The sequence below is a fragment of the Salvelinus alpinus genome, chromosome 8 (assembly GCF_045679555.1).
Source record: "Salvelinus alpinus chromosome 8, SLU_Salpinus.1, whole genome shotgun sequence".
In the NCBI taxonomy this organism is placed as follows: domain Eukaryota; kingdom Metazoa; phylum Chordata; class Actinopteri; order Salmoniformes; family Salmonidae; genus Salvelinus; species Salvelinus alpinus.
This window is the reverse complement of record NC_092093.1, coordinates 70231422-70253129: the sequence shown is the minus strand read 5'-3', so window position 1 is coordinate 70253129 and position 21708 is coordinate 70231422. Positions and strand designations below refer to the sequence as shown.

General features: G+C 41.0%; 1 protein-coding gene across 5 annotated transcripts in view; it reads left to right on the top strand.

Moving 5' to 3' along the window:
- Positions 1–20990, top strand: part of sema5a (sema domain, seven thrombospondin repeats (type 1 and type 1-like), transmembrane domain (TM) and short cytoplasmic domain, (semaphorin) 5A) — a 202594-nt gene extending 181604 nt beyond the window's left edge. For 4 of the 5 annotated variants that reach the window (XM_071414898.1, XM_071414900.1, XM_071414897.1 and 1 more), the window contains 6 exons: positions 113–322; positions 11739–11909; positions 12080–12235; positions 13299–13343; positions 13932–14143; positions 17184–20990. In XM_071414898.1, the coding sequence (XP_071270999.1) occupies positions 113–322; positions 11739–11909; positions 12080–12235; positions 13299–13343; positions 13932–14143; positions 17184–17303 (914 nt within the window). In that variant the 3' untranslated portion in view covers positions 17304–20990. Of the gene's footprint in view, positions 1–112; positions 323–11738; positions 11910–12079; positions 12236–13298; positions 13344–13931; positions 14144–15315; positions 15536–17183 lie in introns of all 5 variants that reach the window. The other variant, XR_011676583.1, reaches the window with a different exon arrangement.
- The last annotated feature ends 718 nt before the right edge of the window (positions 20991–21708 follow it).

Here is a 21708-nt window from a genome sequence, read left to right as displayed (position 1 = left end):
TTCTATTATTATAAATTCTAGCTTCAATACATATTCCAAGTGGACAAAATAATAAGTCCATTTGTCCCACCAAGTTCCATCCTGACCCCCCTCTCGTCTCGCTCTCCACCAGGAGAGCTGCTGCTGTCGGGTAAAATCTCCGGCCACACTGTGAACGGAGGCTGGACATCCTGGAGCTCCTGGTCTCAGTGCAGTAGAGACTGCAGCCGAGGGATACGTAGCCGTAAACGGACCTGTACCTCCCCTGAACCACGCCATGGAGGACAGACCTGCCTGGGACCTGCTCAGGAGTACCAGGAGTGTAATGTCACACCCTGCCCAGGTGAGATATAGAGATACACGCGTGAACATACAGGTAACTGCAAAAATAAAAGCAACACCAACATAGTGTCTTAATAGTGTTGGGCCACCACGAACCAGAACAGCATCAATGCACCTTGGCATCAATTCTACAAGTGTCTGGAACTCTATTGGAGGGATGTAACACCATTCTTCCACGAGAAATTCCTTAATTTGGTGTTTTGTTGATGCTTGTGGAAAACGCTGTCATATGCAATGCTCCAGAATCTCCCATAAGTCTTCAACTGGGTTAAGATCTGGTGACTGATACACACACGCGCACACACACACACCATTTAACAGTAGAACCGCCGGGTATAGACTATCCCCCTTCAAGCTACTTTTAGTTCATTACATCCTGTCACCCAAAAGTACATTCGTAATACTTAGCAGGACAGTAAAATGGTCCAATTCACACACTTATCAAGAGAACATTGGTTATTTGAAAATTAAATCATCTAAAAAATATCACTATTTTTAAAACAAGCCATAGAAAGTTGGTTGCAATTTCAGTTGAATCCACCAGAAACCATTTTAGAATAAGGCTGTAACCTAACAAAACACTTTCCAAATGCACTGTATATGGGGGGTTGGAAATGATGCAGACAATTACATTGATGGAAGCTACAGTCTATCTGCAATATTAAAGCTGATCTACCCCCAAAATAAAAATAAATAAATAGATAACATCCCTGGTCATCCCTACTGCTTCTGATCTGGCGGACTCACTAAACACTCGTGCTTCGTTTGTAAATGATGTTGGAGTGTGCTCCTGGCTAGTCGTTAAAAATCGAATCAAATAATAAAATGGTGCTGTCTGGTTTGCTTACTATAAGGAATTTGATACGATTTATACTTTTGATACTTTTATTTAACTAGGCAAGTCAGTTAAGAACAAATTCTTATTTTCATTGAGGGCCTAGGAACAGTGGGTTAACTGCAAAATTAATAATTAGGTTGTGTTCATGAAGGCCTTGTGTAATTGTATTTCAAATAACACAATAGCATTTTCATTAGCTTGTTATTGTAGGTTATATGTAAAAAACAAACAAACAAAAAAACACACAAAACACAAATTCAAGTGTTAATACATTTTATTTGTGGGGTGGGTTTGTTACAACTAGGGAACAGAAGGCATGTGTGTTGGAACACGTTAACAGCTTCTTTTCATAATGACAAAATGAAATAAAGACCCCAACCACCAAGACATACGGTCAGCAAGACATACGGTCAGCAAGACATACGGTCAGCAAGAGGAGCGGTCAGCAAGACATACGGTCAGCAAGACATACGGTCAGCAAGAGGAGCGGTCAGCAAGACATACGGTCAGCAAGACATACGGTCAGCAAGAGGAGCGGTCAGCAAGACATACGGTCAGCAAGACATACGGTCAGCAAGAGGAGCGGTCAGCAAGAGGAGCGGTCAGCAAGACGAGCGGTCAGCAAGACATACGGTCAGCAAGACATACGGTCAGCAAGACGAGCGGTCAGCAAGACATACGGTCAGCAAGACATACGGTCAGCAAGACGAGCGGTCAGCAAGACATACGGTCAGCAAGACGAGCGGTCAGCAAGACATACGGTCATAAAAACATACGGTCATAAAAACATACAGTCAGCAAGAGGTGTGGTCAGCAAGACATACGGTCAGCAAGTCATACGGTCAGCAAGACATACGGTCAGCAAGACGAGCGGTCAGCAAGAGGGTCAGCAAGACGTCAGCAAGACATACGGTCAGCAAGACATACGGTCAGCAAGACATACGGTCAGCAAGAGCAAGAGCGGTCAGCAAGACATACGGTCAGCAAGACATACGGTCAGCAAGAGGAGCGGTCAGCAAGACATACGGTCAGCAAGACATACGGTCAGCAAGAGGAGCGGTCAGCAAGACATACGGTCAGCAAGAGGAGCGGTCAGCAAGACATACGGTCAGCAAGACATACGGTCAGCAAGACGCGTGGTCAAATAATGAAAACATCAGTAGCCTAAACAACATTATAAGCGCCAAGTGGCCTTGATAAATAGTGAAACTCAGCACATAAGCGATAATGGCATTATGATGAATATAAGCAGTGGCGATTTTAGCATGTAAATCTTGGTGGGGCAATCTCGAAAAAAACATTCCTAGATGCATGCCAGCAAAGACACTAAACAATACATTCATTGCACTATAATGGCGACAAGCGGTGCCCACTGCTACACCTGACTATCAGCGGAGTCTTGTCTGGCAGTGAAACAGTTCATTCAGCCTCGTTTACTGCCTTTTAAAAAAACATAGTTGATATGGCTGACTTGCTTAAACAAATGTGATTTCTATTGACAATTGAGATGTACAAACTATGTCACAAGGAAACGATGAGCGGATAAGAGGCATTCCGTAATTTCGATTAAAACATTAATGAGTGAGCGACGACGGACGTAGTCAATATAACTACGTGTTCAGCACTTTTGAAATGTACAGGGACAGAATGCAGAACATGGGCTGCTCTTACAGTATTCTCCCTGTACACCAAGTCAGAACCATAGGATAAAGGGGGCATATACGCAGACAATGAAACATCATAGTATTAGATGACATTTCTCAAAAACAGGTTATAGGCTACATGTGCAGCACCACTGAGTCAGAACAGTAACGTTAGGCGAAATTAAGAGGTGAAAATAGGCCAAATTGTTAGGGTGAGGCACATGGGCTACTAACAGCTTACTACACAACATACACTTGGTATTACTTTCTTAGCTACAACACACATACCTCCCTTGCATATTACTGCAGCATTCAAGACATTTTTGGACTCACCTTGACTTGTGATGTGCTCACTTAGACATGAAGGTGATGTGGCATTCCTTTGTGGGCAAATTTTGTCATCAAACTTTATCATCAAAGTCTGGCATTTTCTGGATTTTATTTTATTTTATTTAACCTTTATTTAACTAGGCAAGTCAGTTAAGAACAAATTCTTATTTACATTGACGGCCTACCAAAAGGCAAAAGGCCTCCTGCGGGGACGGGGGCTGGGATAAAATATATATACAGCTAAGTCAGAAGTTTACATACACTAAGATTGGAGTCATTAAAACTTGTTTTTCAACCACGGCACAAATGTCTTGTTAACAAACTATAGTTTTGGCAAGTCGGTTAGGACATCTACTTTGTGCATGACACAAGTAATTTTTCCAACAACTGTTTACAGACAGATTATTTCACTTATAATTCACTGTATCACAATTCCAGTGGGTCAGAAGTTTATTTACGCTAAGTTGACTATGCCTTTAAACAGCTTGGGAAATTCCAGAAAATTATGTCATGGCTTTAGAAGCTTCTGATAGGCTAATTGACATCATTTGATACAATTGGAGGTGTACCTGTGGATGTATTTCAAGGCCTACCTTCAAACTCAGTGCCTCTTTGCTTGACATCATGGGAAAATTAAAAGAAATCAGCCAAGACCTCAGAAAAAATATTGTAGACCTCCACAAGTCTGGTTCATCCTTGGGAGCAATTTCCAATGCCTGAAGGTACCATGTGGCTCAGTTGGTAGAGCATGGCGCTTGCAACGCCAGGGTTGTGGGTTCATTCCCCACGGGGGGACCAGGATGAATATGTATGAACTTTCCAAATTGTAAGTCGCTCTGGATAAGAGCGTCAGCTAAATGACTTAAATGTAAATGTAAATGTACCACGATCATCTGTACAAACAATAGTACGCTAGTATAAACACCATGGGACCATGCAGCCATCATACCGCTCAGGAAGGCGATGCGTTCTGTCTCCTAGAGATGAACGTACTTTGGTGCAAAAAGTGCAAATCAATCCCAGAACAACAGCAAAGGACCTTGTTAAGATGCTGGAGGAAACAGGTACAAAAGTATCTATATCCACAGTAAAACAAGTCCTATATCGACATAACCTGAAAGGCCGCTCAGCAAGGAAGTAGCCACTGCTCCAAAACCGCCATAAAAAAGCCAGACTACGGTTTGCAACTGCACATGGGGACAAAGATCGTACTTTTTGGAGAAATGTCCTCTGGTCTGATGAAACAAAAATAGGACTGTTCGGCCATAATGACCATCGTTATGTTTTGAGGAAAAAGGGGGTGGCTTGCTGTGCTCATGTTGTGGGGGTCCTTTGCTGCAGGAGGGACTGGTGCACTTCACAAAATAGATGGCCTCATGAGGGCGGAAAATGATGCGGATATATTGAAGCAACATCTCAAGACATCAGTCAGGAAGTTAAAGCTTGGCCGCAAATGGGTCTTCCAAATGGACAGGAAGTTAAAGCTTGGCCGCAAATGGGTCTTCCAAATGGACATTGACCCCAAGCATACTTCCAAAGTTGTGGTAAAATGGATTATGGACAACAAAGTAAAGGTACTGGAGTGGCCATCACAAAGCCCTGACCTCAATCCTGTAGAAAAATTGTGTGCAGACCTGAAAAAGTGTGTGCGAGCAAGGTGGCCTACAAACCTGACTCAGTTACACCTGCTCTGTCAGGAGGAATGGGCCAAAATTCACCCAACTTATTGTGGGAAGCTTGTGGAAGGCTACCCAAAACATTTGACCCAAGTTAAACAATTTAAATTTGCTACCAAATACGAATTGAGTGTATGTAAACCTCTGACCCACTGGGAATGTGATGAAAGAAATAAAAGCTGAAATAAATAATTCTCTACTATTATTCTGACATTTCACATTCTTAAAATAAAGTGGTGATCCTAACTGATCCTAATAATAATACGTTTTGTTGTGTTATTTGTTTTGTCTTTTCTGGTGGATTAAACTGAAATTGCAACCATTCACGGCCAACCTACGAAATCTATTTGACGATAGAATTCTCCCCCTACCCTCTATTGTCCAGCTACCTGCTAATAGCCATGATGGTGCTATACAATGTAACCATGTGTTTGAAAGAGTATTTTCCAGTAAGCAACAATTTGTTTACCTTCATTAGACAACTTTGTTCGAATATTTCTGTAATTCAGTGATATTTATTCCCATTGTAATTTGTTATGGATCCATAACTAAATAAATATTGGCATTTTGAAAGACTATTTTTATATTTATTCTATTAACGAAAGCATAAAGATGCTGATGAAGAAATTCAGTACTGTACAGTATATGCTTTTACATTTGGATAATAAAGCATTTAAAGCATTTTGAAGATATAAGCCACCGGCATTTGTTTATTAGGCTATAGCAGAACAGCATAATTGTCCAGACGCGCCTTGCTGTGCCTGGGGAGCAGTTGGTCATTCTGTTGTCAGAGCGGAATGGAAATGTCAGGGTGAACCGACGACCTGATGAACCCGCCAGGTATGTTGACTCTGCCTGTCGGAGGTGGAGTTCCAGAGCTCACAGGTGTGCCTGGCATGGATTGTGACTCCATCTCGTTCCTCACCCTCTTCAACGAGTCATTCTCCGCCTGACTCTCCACCAATGCCGCCTGGCTCTGGACAAATGCATCAGCTGTCGCCCCTATCTCTGCCCACCGATAATGTTTCTCTTTCTGCTGGTCTGCTTTCAATGACTTGATCGCGGTCTTCAAATTTTGAATCTGATCCATGTGCACCTTCATCAGATGAGCAGAATGGTACTGCCCTGAGTCCCCATCGATTACAGCGGCCTATGATAGAAACTGTAGATCAATTAAGAATTAAAAGTGACTCCAATACACAAATACTGCATACAAAACACATTCACGTTTTTGGTACACAATCATTTTTATATTTTACATTTTTATTTAACCTTTATTTAATTATCGATTTTGTTACATAGTATGCCGACACGTTTATAGGCAATATATATATATATATATATGAAAGAAAATGCACTGAAACCAAAATACCTTTGTAACGATCGTCCTGGAAAGAAGGTGACCAAAACGCAGCGTGGTAAGTGTTCATTATAATTTAATAAAATAACCTGAACACTGAAACAACAAAAACAACAAAGAGAGTGAATGAAACGAAACAGTTCTGTCTGGTGCAACAACACAAAACAGAAAACAACTACCCACAAAACCCATGTGGGCAAGAGCTACCTACAGTAAGTATGGTTCTCAATCAGAGACAACGATAGACAGCTGCCTCTGATTGAGAACAACACCCGGCTAACCAACAAAGAAATACAAAACATAGAACACAGAACATAGAATGCCCACCCCAACTCATGCCCTGAACAAATCAAAATAGAGACATAAAAAGGATCTCTATGGTCAAGGCGTGACAACCTTTAGTTTTGGTGATCCTCTCAGCTCCGGCTCATTTTCAAGTCCTCCCGTGGTTACGGTCCTAACCCTGGAACGGGTAGCACCATAGAAAGAAGCTGGCTTGATGAAAACAATGTCCATTTTGTCTCACTCTTTGGTCACAAAGTAATTTTTTGCTGGTAGGGGGATGTTCACACCTACAGTAGCTGGGCTATAAAGTGTCTATTGTCCTGCTAATCGGGCTACAAGTGTTTGAAAACCTGTTATCAAAATGCCACCAGCTGTCCATCAAATATAAACACATTATCTTGTTTACATCTAGTTTACATTATTTATTATAACCACAATGTCACAAACAATTTGTATCTACCTTTCCAATTACTTTTAGAGTTTGGGATTAATTTGATGAATATTATGGTGTTTCTATTCCAAGAAAAATGAAAAACTCTCTGAGTTTCCGTTAGGTTGGAATGGAAAATATGACGCTGTACAATGCGACAGTCGGGAGTACAGTACTGAGCTCTTTAGCTAAAGAATCCCCCTGTCGTGCGGGCACGCGGGAGACCGGGGTTCAATTCCCTGACGGTGAGGAAGGAGTAGGCTGTCCTTGTAAATAAGAATTTGTTCTTAAACTGACTTGCCTTGTTAAATAAAGGTTACACTAAGAACATAACATGTCTACACCCTAATTGTATAATTGTAGTCTAACCAATGCCCAAACGGAGATTCAGTGAAAATAAAAATCTCATTGATTTATCAAGACCAGTTCCCATGCTTGTCTCAGAGCAACGCGAAACAGTGCTAAAATAGTTAAAAACTATTGCTTCTAGACATGGTAGCCCAAATGATGGGCAACTGGGCATTTTTATACATGGCCCTAAACATGATGGGATGTCAATTGCTTAATTAACTCAGGAACCACACCTGTGTGGAAGCAACTACTTTCAATATACTTAGTATCCCTCATTTACTCAAGTGTTTCCTTTATTTTGGCAGTTACCTGTACATACACATACACACGCACACACACGACTCTATTTCCAGGTGTGAGACAGTACACACCTACTCTACATCCACACACACAACCCTATAATAATATGAATAATTATACTAATAAATTGCATTTGTAGAGTGCTTTTCATTTACACACAGAGTGAAAACAGGAAATCGTCAGTAATATGACATCCATGAGAAATTAATAAAGAAAAAAGAAATTAGAATAAATATCCTCATAATGAGTATAATGAAGCACAAAACTACACAATAGGAATGTGTTTAAGTCAGGAGGTGTGACGAAGACACAAATTTACAGCTGGAATCAGAGACACAATCCCCGCAGCGTGTAAGACTGTAATTACATTTCAGGGCAATTATACCGCTAGCTACGGGGAGCTGTGTGCGAGCGTGCACATGCACTCTTGCATGCATTAACTTGTGCGTTTGTGTGCGAGTCTCAATCTCTGTTGTGAAAAGCCAAAGACAATGTGTCTGTTTCTCCAGTCTCCTACCTGAGGGAGAACTGAAAGGAAGCAATTGTAATTAAATTAGTGTTCATAGTGACGGTAGAAGGAAATGTGCTATCTAAATGGAAATCCTCCTGCTTAGCTTCTTAATTAAAGAGAACACATGGCATCACACACACACACCACACACACGCACACACCAGACACAAACACACAACAAGGAGTTTGTTTCAAATCATTATTAATCAGTCTTATTTGAAAGGAGTGCAAAGTTAGCATCTCGCTAACAGCCTGACCAGTGTCTGATAACGCCTTCAACAACAGCTATCCGTCATAATACTGTATGTGCTGACACAGAACCAAAGCTGTGATTTTAGCTGTTAATTTATTCACTGGAGAGAGCCTGTCTGTCTCGTCATGAATGAGGCTATGAATGGGGAGCATTGAGATGCTGACCCACCAAATTCTCACTGATGCTCTTTGAGTTGATCGAAGATCCATCATCCCAGTTACCTTGAGGGTTTAGCTGCTAATGCTACGGTGCCTTCAGACAGTATTCATACCACTTGACTTATTGCACAATTTGATGTGTTATAGCCTGAATTCAAAATGTATTAAATAGATATCTCACCCATGTACACACAATACCCCATAATGACAAAGTGAAAACATGTTTTTAGGATTTTTGCTAATGTATTTCAAATGAAATACAGAAATATCTCATTTACATAAGTATTCACACCCCTGAGTCAATACGTTGTAGAAGCACCTTTAGCAGCAATTGTAACTGTGAGTCTTTCTGGGTAAGTCTCTAAGAGCTTTCCACACCTGGATTGTGCTACATTTTCCAATGTGTTATTTTCTAAATTCTTCAAGCTCTGTCAAATTGGTTGTTGATCATTGTTAGACAACCATTTTCAGGTCTTCCAATATATTTTTAAGAAGATTTAAGTCAAAACAGTAACTCGGGAACATTCACTGTCTTCTTGGTAAGCAACTCCAGTGTAGATTAGGCCTTGTGTTTTAGGTTGTCTGGTGAAAAGCAGACTGAATCAGGCTTTCCTCTAGGATTGTGCCTGTGTTTAGCTCCATTCCGTTTATTTTTTATCCTGTAAAACTCCCAAGGCCTTAACGATTACAAGCATACCCATAACATGATGCAGCCACCACTATGCTTGAAAATATGGAGAGTGGTACTCAATAATGTGTTGTATTGGATTTGCCTGTATCTTTGTAGTGACTGGGTGTATTGATACACCATCCAAAGGGTAATTAATAACTTCAACAATCTCAAAGGGATATTCAATGTCATCTTTTTTTCTTCTTCCCATCTGCCAATAGGTGCCCTTCTTTGCAAGGCATGCGAAAACCTCCCTGGTCTTTGTGGTTGAATCTGTGTTTGAAATTCACTGCTCAACTGAGGGATCTTACAGATTGTATGTGTGGGGTACAGAGATGAGGTAGTCATTCAAAAATCATGTTGAACTATTATTGCACACTCAGTCCATGCAACTTATGTGACTTGTTAAGCACATTTTTAGTACTGAACTTATTTAGGCTTGCCATAACAAAGGGGTTGAATACTCATAGACTCACGACAATTTCGCTTTTCTATCTTAATTAATTTGTAAACATTTAGAAAAACATAATTCTACTTTGACATTATGGGGTATTGTGTGTATGGCAGTGACAAAAAAATCTAAATGTTATACATTTTAAATGCAGGCTGTAACACAACAAAATGTGGAAAAAATCAAGGGGTGTGAATACTTTCTGAAGGCACTGTAGCTAGCTCTTAGCTTTCCCCTCTGACACTTACTCACCTGGAGTGAACCCCCGGGTTACTTCAGGATAAGCCCTGTGTGTTCCGTGTGGCTCACTTGGTAGAGCATGGCACTTGCAATGCCAGGATTGAGTCTTCGATTCCCATTTATGCACTCACTACTGTAAGTTGTTCTGGTTAAGAGTGTCTGATATATATTTTTTTTTAAACAACAAAAAAAACACAACAGCTTTCAAAGGGTTTTCCCGTCTGTGTTCTTTTCTGTAATGTTCGATTCAGATTAAGTTGACAGCCCTTAGGAATGTCATTGAGTAGAACCAATTAAAATATTCAACAAAGGATGGAATGCTGTTTGTAAAGATTTAAAATTCAAATTTACTATAGCTCTAAGCTAGCTAACTAAACATACAGCTATTCTGTGGGCTTGAATTGCAGGAGCAGCAGTCACCCTCCAGTTCTATTGATGGAGACAATGGAGACTTATCAAGTCACCTGAATCGAAGAGATTTCATAGGAATGGTGCAACTTTGCATAGTGTGAATAATAATGAATAGTAATTTCGCTTAAATTAGCCCTCGTCTGGAAGTGTGATAATATTTTTGACGTAGGCCTCAAGACATAATCCATCCGCCGGTTAAGCCAGGGCCTTTGAAATGAGAGAGAGAAAGAGAGAGAGAGAGAGAGAGAGAGAGAGAGAGAGAGAGAGAGAGAGAGAGAGAGAGAGAGAGAGAGAGAGAGAGAGAGAGAGAGAGAGAGAGAGAGAGAGAGAGAGAGAGAGAGAGAGAGAGAGAGAGAGAGAGAGAGAGAGAGAGAGAGGTGTTATGTCTGAAGTCCATCTGGTTTTGAAACAAATGAATCTTTCCTAGTTTTCTGCAGCGGCTGATGGAGATGAGACTATCCATCATGTGCAGGCAAGAATCGACTGATGTGTCATTTTACCATAGAGAAATGACACAGAGATGACAAAGACCAGAGATGACAAAGACCAGAGATGACAAAGACCAGAGATGACAAAGACCAGAGATGACAAAGACCAGAGATGACAAAGACCAGAGGAACTTCAATTACCACACAGCCAGTGCATTACAGGTTGAGCGGTTTAAAACCAATTCTGAAATGGTCCTGAAAAGAGATTCTTCTCCTCAGATGAAGTGAAAGGATTTTGTTCTCAGTCTTTACTGAGAGGCCTTTTTTTAGGTTCTTGGACAAATCCCGAACACCACAATGAGGTTTTGTCCTTCCCTGACGTCGAGACATTACAGTATTCTTTTAAGTTTTAAGTCGAGACATTACAGTTCTAGGACAAAGCAAGAACAGCACAATGAGAGTTTGCGTTTGCCCTGACGTCGAGACATTACAGTATTCTTTAAAGTTGTGTTTGTCTGTTTGGTCTCGTTTGATTCCTGGTGACGTTTTCTGTTACCATGTTTACACTGGTTTAATTAGCAGAATTAAATGTGTGTGTGTGTGTGTGTGTGTGTGTGTGTGTGTGTGTGTGTGTGTGTGTGTGTGTGTGTGTGTGTGTGTGTGTGTGTGTGTGTGTGTGTGTGTGTGTGTGTGTGTGTGTGTGTGTGTGTGTGTGTGTGTGTGTTAACGTGTTTGTGCGTTAACGTGTTTGTGTGTTTGGATCTAGTTCAGATGTGACAGCTAGCAGGTTTGGTTTCATCCAGCTGCTCAAACCAACCCCCTCCTGACCCTTCATCTCCTCTCCCCCTCCTCCCCCTCCATACAATCCACTAATTAACAAAGGGAAATTAACCATCAAGTCCTTCTTGTTATTCCTCCCTTCATGTGATGCCAAGCACTAGACGTCACACACACAGGGACACACTTACACACACATGGGCACACACACACACTCATACACTGTACAGTACACACATGGACTCTATTCTCAACAACCCAGTACTTGCCTCAACACCCCCCTCCCGCTCTCTCCTCCTGTGTAGTGGACGGTAGCTGGTCTTGCTGGTCTGGCTGGTCTAAGTGTTCAGTGACGTGTGGAGGGGGACACTATATGAGGACGCGCACCTGCAACAACCCCCCACCAGCCTACGGAGGAGATATCTGTCTGGGACTGCACACTGAAGAGGCTCTCTGTAACACACAATCATGTCCAGGTACACCCACACATACACACACGTAGGCATGCACACACACACACACACACACACACACACACACACACACACACACACACACACAATCACACGGACCATCAGTTTTCTCTGACTCTTGGCATGTGTATTCAGCAGCCCAGTAATCTGATGTGGTTATGTTTTGTCTCCAGAGAGTTGGTCTAACTGGTCTGAATGGTCCCAGTGTGACAGTGCTGGCTCCCAGCTGCGTGTCCGTCACTGTGACATCCTGTTCCCTACTGGAAACCAGTGTTCAGGAAACCACACCGAGACCAGGGCCTGCCCACCTGACTCCAACTTTATACCAGGTAATTCACACATACATACTGATAAACACACACACATACGCACACATTTATGCATGCACACACACACACACACACACACATTCACACACATACACACACATTCACACAAATACACGCACACACACACACATGCATAGACCACATAGTATTTATGTGTATCCAGACAGGGGTCTCCCTTATTGACAGGGTGTAATGTGAGACACACCAGAACATTGATTTCTACTACACCACTGGATAATTAGACCTCTTTCTCTCTCTCTGAGTTCTGAGGCTCAGTCAAACACACCCATTGATGTCTTCAACAATTATGTGTTCTACATAGTATCAATGGACACAATGCTACTCGAGCTACCAGAGCCGGATAGATTTTATACCGGAGAATACTTTGGACTAACTAACACTTAGCAACCCATAAAACATTATTATTTCTTCAAAACTGCTCCATTAATATGACAGTAGCCTATGCTAGGTGATAAGTGTGAGTACACTCTTAGAAAAAAGGGTTCCACAAGGGTTCTTTGGCTGTCCCCATAAGAGAATCCTTTTTGGTTCCAGATAGAAACCTTTTTGGTTCCAGGTAGAACTCTTTTGGGTTCCATGTAGAACCCTTTACACAGAGGAACCCCGAATAGTTCTACCTCGAACTCAAAAGGGACTCTACCTGGAACCAAAAAGGGTTCTTCAAGTGGTACTCATATGGGGACAGCTGATGAACCCTTTTAGGTTCTAGATAGCATCTTTTTTCCCCAAGAGTGTAGACTTTATCTTTCTGAAACACCAGTTTGTCTTTAGTTCCTTATCACACATCTGTTTTAATGGGAATGCCACTCCATTAAGGGCCGTTAATAGGGTTGTGGACTTCATTTCCCGTAATGAGGCCAGATACACTAATTATCATACAGTACTTATCATAAAACTCTTCAGGTGTCTAGTGATGGGCTTCATCATCCTCTGGTTCATTCTCAATATAATGCTCAAAGACTTCAACACTATCTATACCGTTTTGTCAAGGGAACAAGTGTGTTCTTCTGTTCAGCATCTCTTTTAATTTTCTCTTTTACAGAAGTCTCCATTGCTCGTTCAAGTCAGGAGGAGAGAAGATGCGGAGGTATGAGTGTGTATGGGTTTAATGTAGTGTTTAATGTAGTGTGATAATGTAGTGTGATAATGTAGTGTGATAATGTAGTGTGATAGTGTAATAATGTAGTGTGATATTTAATGTAGTGTGAAAATGTAGTGTGATAATGTAGTGTGATAGTGTAGTGTGATAATGTAGTGTGATAATGTAGTGTGATAATGTAGTGTGATAGTGTAGTGTGATAATGTAGTGTGATAATGTAGTGTGATAGTGTAATAATGTAGTGTGATATTTAATGTAGTGTGAAAATGTGATAATGTAGTGTGGCAGTGTGATAATGTAGTGTGATAGTGTAGTGTGGTAATGTAGTGTGATCGTGTAATAATGTCATGTGATAGTGTGATAATGTGGTGTGCTAGTGTGTTAATGTAGTGTGATATTTGATGTAGTGTGAAAGTGTGATAATGTAGTGTGATAATGTAGTGTGATAATGTAGTGTGATATTTGTTGGTATCAATAATGAACTCATCCACACTTATTAACGTGACATCAATCATTGCGCAGTCAACTTATTTTGACCATTGAAAACATTTTCCTCTCTCTTTTTCCCTTCTCCAGATTTCAACCTGTTCCATATGATTGCTGTAGGCCTGAGTAGTTCTATCATGGGTTGTTTGGTCACTTTACTAGTGTACACCTACTGCCAGCGCTACCAGCAGCAGTCTCACGATGCTACGGTCATCCACCCCATCTCAGCAGCACCACTCAACACCTCCATCACCAACCACATCAACAAACTGGACAAATATGACTCGGTGGAGGCCATTAAGGTTTGTATACTATCACACTCTGTGGCCTTCTAGAACATTCCAGGCTCACCTATATCCCTGGGCTGGTCTATAGTACTGTAGCTTTTTGTACTTGTGTGTGTGTGTGGTCCTGCGTCTACTCTGTGTGACTGCACTGTTCTGTGTCTATAGCCATATATAGCCATACACTGCTTTCTCATAAGTTACTAACAACATACATCACAATATACATACTGTAAGTTACTTATATGGAGTAAATAGGTTCTAGGTCTTCATTCTAACAGAGATGTTTAATATCAGTGGATCATCCTGGTTTAACTCAATAATAAATAGTTAGTTATATTATCTCTGAGATTACTGTTGACACAAGGCTTGGTTTTGGAAAGACTTAGTTTAGAATTCTATGAAGTCAGGGGGTTAAGGGAGACACTATTCAGGGAAACACTATTTTATGTGAGTTAGCATATCGTGTGGACAGAGAGCTAGCTTTCAGAAGAGTATTCCTCTCCTATAAATGACTGAACAGACACGCCATCTAAAGGGAATGGAGTCTCTGACGCAGATCTAGAATGCAGTTTCCATAGCAGAATAAAGATTTGAAAAGTGTCCATCTATCATGTAATTAGTGTCTGGTGTGTGAGCATAATCTAGTTTGCAGTTACGGATAGAGGATAATGTGAATATGGACAATGCTCATTTGGCTAAGTGAAAAACTCTAAAATAGCCATTTAAAAAATGAATCTAGTCTTTATTTTTCAAAAGCGTATTATTCCTCAGTCTTTACTCTTGTTTTAATGGCTGGGTTGTACAGCTGAATATACATATTCAAAAAGTGAGAAGAGTGATTCTGTAATTTCATTTTGTATTGTAGGAGAAAGAAGAACACCTGGCACTATAATTCCTAAAGCTTCGTTCTTTGTTTGATTGAAATAATATCTTTATCATCCAGGTGAGCTCGGAAAGATTATGCTCTAGAGCGCCGTTGAGACAGAGGCAGTGAGTGTAGCTGAAAGAATGCCATTTCTGATGATTCAGTAGTGTGTCCTTTCTTATGGAGGGCATAGAATGACCATGTAGTCCCCTGCACCTACAGTAGCACAGACCACCTGTCTTCCTCAATGGGTACAGTAGAACTTAGTCATCCATTGTGGCTCCAGTGAGGATGACTGTTGCCCGTTCCTCTGCTCCCGCAGCCCGATGTGTCCGTACTCTTGACCCTGGACGAACCCGGCATGCGCCAGCCTCTGTCTGCTAACATGGCCGTGTCCATGCGTGGCCTGGAGATTTTCTACTAACTTTCTACTGACCTCTACAACATCCCGCCTCTTGACCCTCCTCCTAGCCTATCAGCAACCTCCTTCCTCTTCCTCCCCACCGTGCCCCCACTTCCTGTGGCGCTTCTGTGTGCGGCAGGTTGGGGTAGACTCAGTTTCTCTCTCATTGCTCGGAAATCCCATTATTTCATATTCATCCCATAGGGCAAGAGGAAGGCAACTGCGGTCTTCAAGAGCCGTAATGTCTGCTGGTTTTCTCTTCTCTCTCTGGCACTTAATCAGTTAGTCAGTAGCTTTGGTGCTTTTAGGGATAGGTCATCCCTCTTCTATCACTCTTCACTTTGGTCAGGTTCTTAATTGATCAATAGGTTGATTGATCAGCGAGTGCACTCGCCTGGTCTCTCAGGTCTAGATCAGAAGGAAATAATGAAAACAAGCAGACATTGAGGCTCCTGAGGACCAGATTTGCCCCCCACCCTGCCATAGGACTACCCATAGACTTGTGAGAAGGCAGTGTATTTTCCACTCATCTCTTTCCGTTCTAAAACATCCACCATGTTCTGACTCTTCTCATTTGCATGTGTTTGTTTTTCCCTTTGCTGTCTTTCTCTGTCTTATTAGCTCTGTTTGGCTTTCTAATGATGGGTTACCATGGAGAAAAGGGAACTCGTAACTCATTCTGTTTTCTCCGTAGCTGTCCTCTTTCTTTGTATCTCTAATGCCACCCCACTGTTCAACAGATTTTGTTTACCCCACTAAAAACACTCCCTAATCACTCTTTAGCCAATTAAGCACAGTTAAGGAAGAAAGGCAGAGTAGACTAAGTCTGAGAACAGCTGGTTAATGGTTGAGGGCAGCCATGCGGCCACTGGCAGAGATACAAGATATTACTGTTTCAGACAGATTTAGACTTTTGAGAATGTATATTTTGTTCCATTTTAAACATAGAAATTGACTTTAGACTCAACCAATAACACATGATTCGATCTTTAAGTTATGTTTGTCGCCTCTGTGTGCAAGCCATTTAAATGTTATCTAGACAGAATAATATTATGTGTGTTTGTGCTCAGCACTCGCAACCCTATCAGTTGATATACGGATCCATCAATCAAGAACAAACGCAGCATCATCAAGTGCTGAATTATGTCGCCTCCAGGGGCTTTCAGAATGCACTTAGCCAAGACAATAAGACAGAGGGGCGCACGCACATCAATTTAGCAAACTGCTGAGGTTGTACTGAGCGCAGGGTGCTTAACTCACAGAAATGTATGGTATCTCCATAGAACCACAGAGAAGGGTACTACAGAGTTACCCTGTGGCCCTTTCTTATTTTCTGACTTACTTTTTTTTTCTAAAAAAAATAATATTTGATTAATATTTTTTTTTAATGTAACTCGTCCTCAGGGATTTGGAGATGGAATGCCTAGAAAGCTGCTGATGTAGAGACATTAGAGAGGAGATCAATGGATATATGGTTTCTCATCATAATACACCAGCTCAGTGGTTATCATTTTGCCAGCCTGTTGTTGTTAGTGCTTTGGCCTTGCTCATTGAAATGCTTTATTCATGCAGGGACCTCCTGTTGATTTTTATATTGTCGTCTCATAAATGCTACCAAGGTTTATTTTTCTGTTTGACGTATTCCTTTTACCTTGCACTCTCCCATCTAGACGGAATCATTATTTGATCCTTACAATACAGTTGGCACTGACACATCTCTCTCTTCCTCTCTCCATCTCCCCTCTCTTGCTCTCGCTCTCTTCCTATTCTCTCTCTGTCCTTCACAGGCTTTCAATAAGAACAACCTGATTCTGGAGGAAAGAAATAAGTACTTCAACCCCCAGCTAGCTGGGAAGACATACACCAACGCATACTTCACGGACCTTAACACTTACGATGACTATTAACCCTTCGTTGGGCTACAGCACCGGGGATACACACCCTTGTGCAGACAACAACCCCACTCCACTCGCTTTGACTATTCCTATTTTTTTCTGCTTTGTGGTTTCTAATGTAATTTGTGACATTTTATGTGGGACCCTCCTACTCTGGGACCCTTAGGCAGCTGCCATTCAATCAAATTACAGTCAGACAGTGATGTCATCAAAGGGACATGCCCACTTTACTTTCCTTCAGGTGCTCTGATGAGGTTCACTGGGAATGTTCAACTTCGGAAAAACAAAAAACAACAAGATCCTGACTTGACTCTCACAAACATGGAGACAACTGGAATTTCGTTTTTTTCATGGAAGGAATGGGAAAAAGTTTTTAAAAATTTAAAATATATATATTAAAAAATATATATATATATATATATATATAAACTTAAAGAGCTGTCTGAATGGGATGGATCCCTCTTTGATTTCCTGTGAATTATCTGATTCCAGAACTGTGTCTGTTATGGGGGAAGAAAACCACCTAACTGCTTTGCATGAATTCATCTGACGTATTTTTTCTGTCGCTCTGTTCAGTTTTGCATGGTTGGTCACATTCCACTCCACTGGTCTGTAGTCCAAGAACTGCTCCGTCTAGGGAGAGGCTATACGGACATACCTGGTGCCCAATTTGTTGACGTATGTCGCGCAGCTGAGAGTCGAGTGAAGACGAACGGATTCAGTTCAGTCAGTTGTCCTGATGAGCCATTCCCAGCTAGCTAGTTTGCTTGTGGCTAGAAACTCCAGCAAAAATGTAAAACTTGTCTGCCGAAGTTGGGATTTGGGAAAGTGTTCAGAATCATTCGGTTTTTATCATAATAATAAATAAATAATGGAGACGTAATGCCGTAACTGTAGATTTCCGGTGCTTTAGGTGTCATCCTGGCCTGATATTAGCTACACTATCTAAGCTACTTCTCCTTACTGCGGCAAGCGGGAGCGAAGGACACTGCTCCGTGTTGTGTTGCCGGCTTGTAGCGCAAACTCTCCCTATTGAGCAGTGGACTGTGACATCCAGATGGTTACTACCAATATTAGTAGGACGCTATCCTACTCAAAATAAAATCAAGTAGCATGGTTAGGGTCATTTGCACCGGCTTGTCGTTACGTTACCTAATTGGCATGTCATTGGCATGACATCCAGATGGTGACCAATAGCCTACAACTACTTTCTCCCTCGCCCATCGAAATAAACATAACTTTCTTTTACAAGTTGTAACTAGCGTCATGCTGCTGTTGCTAGCTAGCCAGCATAAACTATCTAACGGGGAAGGGCTCATCAGGATGACTAACTGAACTGACTGAACCGAAATCATTCGTCTCCACTGGACTCTCAGCTGCACGATATATGTCATCAATTTGGGCACCAGATGTGTCTGTATAGCCACTCCCCTTCATCTGCTGTGCTAGGGTCCTACAGCGTACCCCAAATGGGGTGGCCTTAGCGATGCCTGATGAATTTGACCCAACTACTATGCTCAACGTTAGTTAGTCAAGTGCTTAGCGTACCCAGGGTAGCTGTCACTCAATAGCTACCCAATTTTAGACTTTTGTTAAACCGATCTAGTGCTTTTAACCATCTACCTGTGACAGCTATCGATCAGAATGTAGATATTTTAGAGATGTGACCATATAAAAAATTATCTTACAGGGCTGGCGTCAGTTTAGCAGTTAGCAATGGTTGAGATATCAGTGTACAATCTTTTTTGCTTTTTGTTGATGTTATTGTACAGTGAGCTCATTTAGAAGCATATATATATGTCTCTGTAGCTTTTATAGGTCCATTTACTCAATGTCAGTGTTAAAAATAATAATTTTCTTTGTTTTTACGAAGAAGTAATGAGTTCATGCAAGTAGATTGGATAAATTTGAAAGTGAAGAATGGTCAGGAATATGTAACTAGATCATGCTTAAGCTGTCATCATAGAGGAGAGCGGGGGCAATTGTAACACTTTTTATATTTTACTCTATTGCTCAGAGACAACCTGAGCTAGGCCGGTCATTTTTATATATCAGAAACTAACATCTGTCTCCTAATCATTCATACCATTTAAATGTCTGTACATAAGACGGTCAGATCCCAATATAAATTTTAATCAGAAAAGTCCTGTGCCAGGGGCAATTGTAACAGTGGCAGGGGTCAAATGTAACACCTAAAAAATAACCAAAATAACATGCTTATAAATTATCATATTGTCATAGACATATGAAATGATTTTGCAAGAAATATACATATTTTATGTAAGTAACCAATATTTACAGTAACACCCTGTGCATGGCCATTCAGTTAATCTCCAAACCTCTTGCATAGTCTGATAGTACCCAGATTATATATTTTTACAACTTCTATGGCATGATCCAATGTTAGTTAGTATTTGTATAATTATTTTAAAGGTTGAGTAAGTAAGAATTTTCTCCACAAATGTACCAACATTTATACCCACATATATATTATGCCGTATGTAAATAGTTTATGATTAGTGAATGCCATAATGTAGTTATTTTGTTAGATGCTTCTCCCTATTAGCTGCAATCTTTTTTTTCCAAAGCCATCTTAGCTATCACCCTAGCTGTTCGGTCTGAAAAGATTTACAAATCATGGGAATTTGTCGCCCTATGATGTTGATTCCTTCTGAGGCACGTGTTGATAGGCAACCCCCCTGCACCTGCCATGGCAGGCCTGCTCCCTCCATGCTTAAAGACAGTGTGAGAAACGTGCTAACCAGCATTTGTGCAATGAAACTAAATAAATACTGCACTCAAAACAAATACACAACTTATTTGCTAAATACAAGATAGTGTTGTTGGACAAAGCAAGGAAGGTGAACTTCAAAATGTAATATAGCTTCATTGGAATATGCAGCTGTTGTTGGTAAGTAATGAATCCGCTACCTTAGACATGACTTACTGTATCCAAGTTAAAATCACTTGTTTTCAGAAGTTGTCTTCTTGGCTCAGTGTAATTTTAACATTGCATTGCAATTACCCCCAACCCTAGCAGCCATGACAAAACCTCATGTGCCTAGCAAAAGACAACAATAGTGACACATGTCAATCATGTAAATGGTTAGCCAACATATAGTAATGCAAATTATGCTAGTTTGAATTCTTTGACACTAATGCTCAGGACAGTATAAGAAAAATACAGCTGCTGGAAAAAAATACTTTCACCCCTAAACAAACATTTGCTAATAAAGCGTGAAAATAGTGAGATATTTGGCTTTTCAAGCAGGGAGTGAACCTAAATGGACATGTGCTGAGTGATGTTTAATCATTCTAGCTGGTTTCTGTGTGGAGAAATTCAAGGTGTTACAGTTGCCACTGGTCTCTCCTACTTTGTATAGTTTTTATAATTTTGGAATCATTTTGAAACTGTTTGTTCACAATTGTTGATTTGGCTGTGTGGCTTAATGAATTTATTCTGCCTGGGGTTATAGTAACAGACATGGAGATAGTGCTTTACAAACATCCTTCTCCAGAACCTGAAGTGGTACTTTTTAAGGTGTAATATCTCTGTTTTGTTTAAAGATGATGTATATCCATAACTGAGTGAAATATTCAGTATGTTGGTTTCTTCAATGTTTTCAATTGTAACTAACTATTTTTTTTATATGTTTGCTTGTTTTATTGTGCATAAATTAAAAACCGCTTGGTACACTTCAGGGTTGTCATAGTCTACACTAACTAACAGAAACACACTCTAACATCAAAGAAAAATACTTACTGTTGGGAGAGCTACGTGAATCACTCAAGATCACGGTAACAGACTCTTTTAGCCTTTACAAGAGTCTGTTAACAAGTCCATAGTGATGAATGGCATCAGTAGCAATGGAAGGATACATGAAGGATACAGATGCAGAGAGGGGGTTGTTAGGTCTAATGGATCTATATGACGTAGCGAAGCGCAGCAGTGTTATTCTCCATCAACCTTCAACCTGACGGGCCATCTGTGTGCAAAGGGTAATGGAGTGTGTGTGCATGTGTGAGTGTGTGTGTGTGTGCGTGCAGGTCCGTGTGTGAGTGTGTTATTAATCATCACCGTCAGTGGGCCCAAAAGGGTGAGAGTGCTGATCCAGCCAGAATGGAAGGATTCTGGCCCAGGAGAATCAATCTCAGTTTACCTTGACTCCACTTTACCTCAGAGAGAGATGGAGCTGGGGACCTGGGGGCCCTACAGAACTCTGGCTGCACTTTTCGGGTGTCTGGAGGATTACTGTGTGTGTGTGTGTGTGTGTGTGTGTGTGTGTGTGTGTGTGTGTGTGTGTGTGTGTGTGTGTGTGTGTGTGTGTGTGTGTGTGTGTGTGTGTGTGTGTGTGTGTGTGTGTGTGTGTGTGTGTGTGTGTGTGTGGGATGTTGTATAGACATCCTTGCTTCTCAT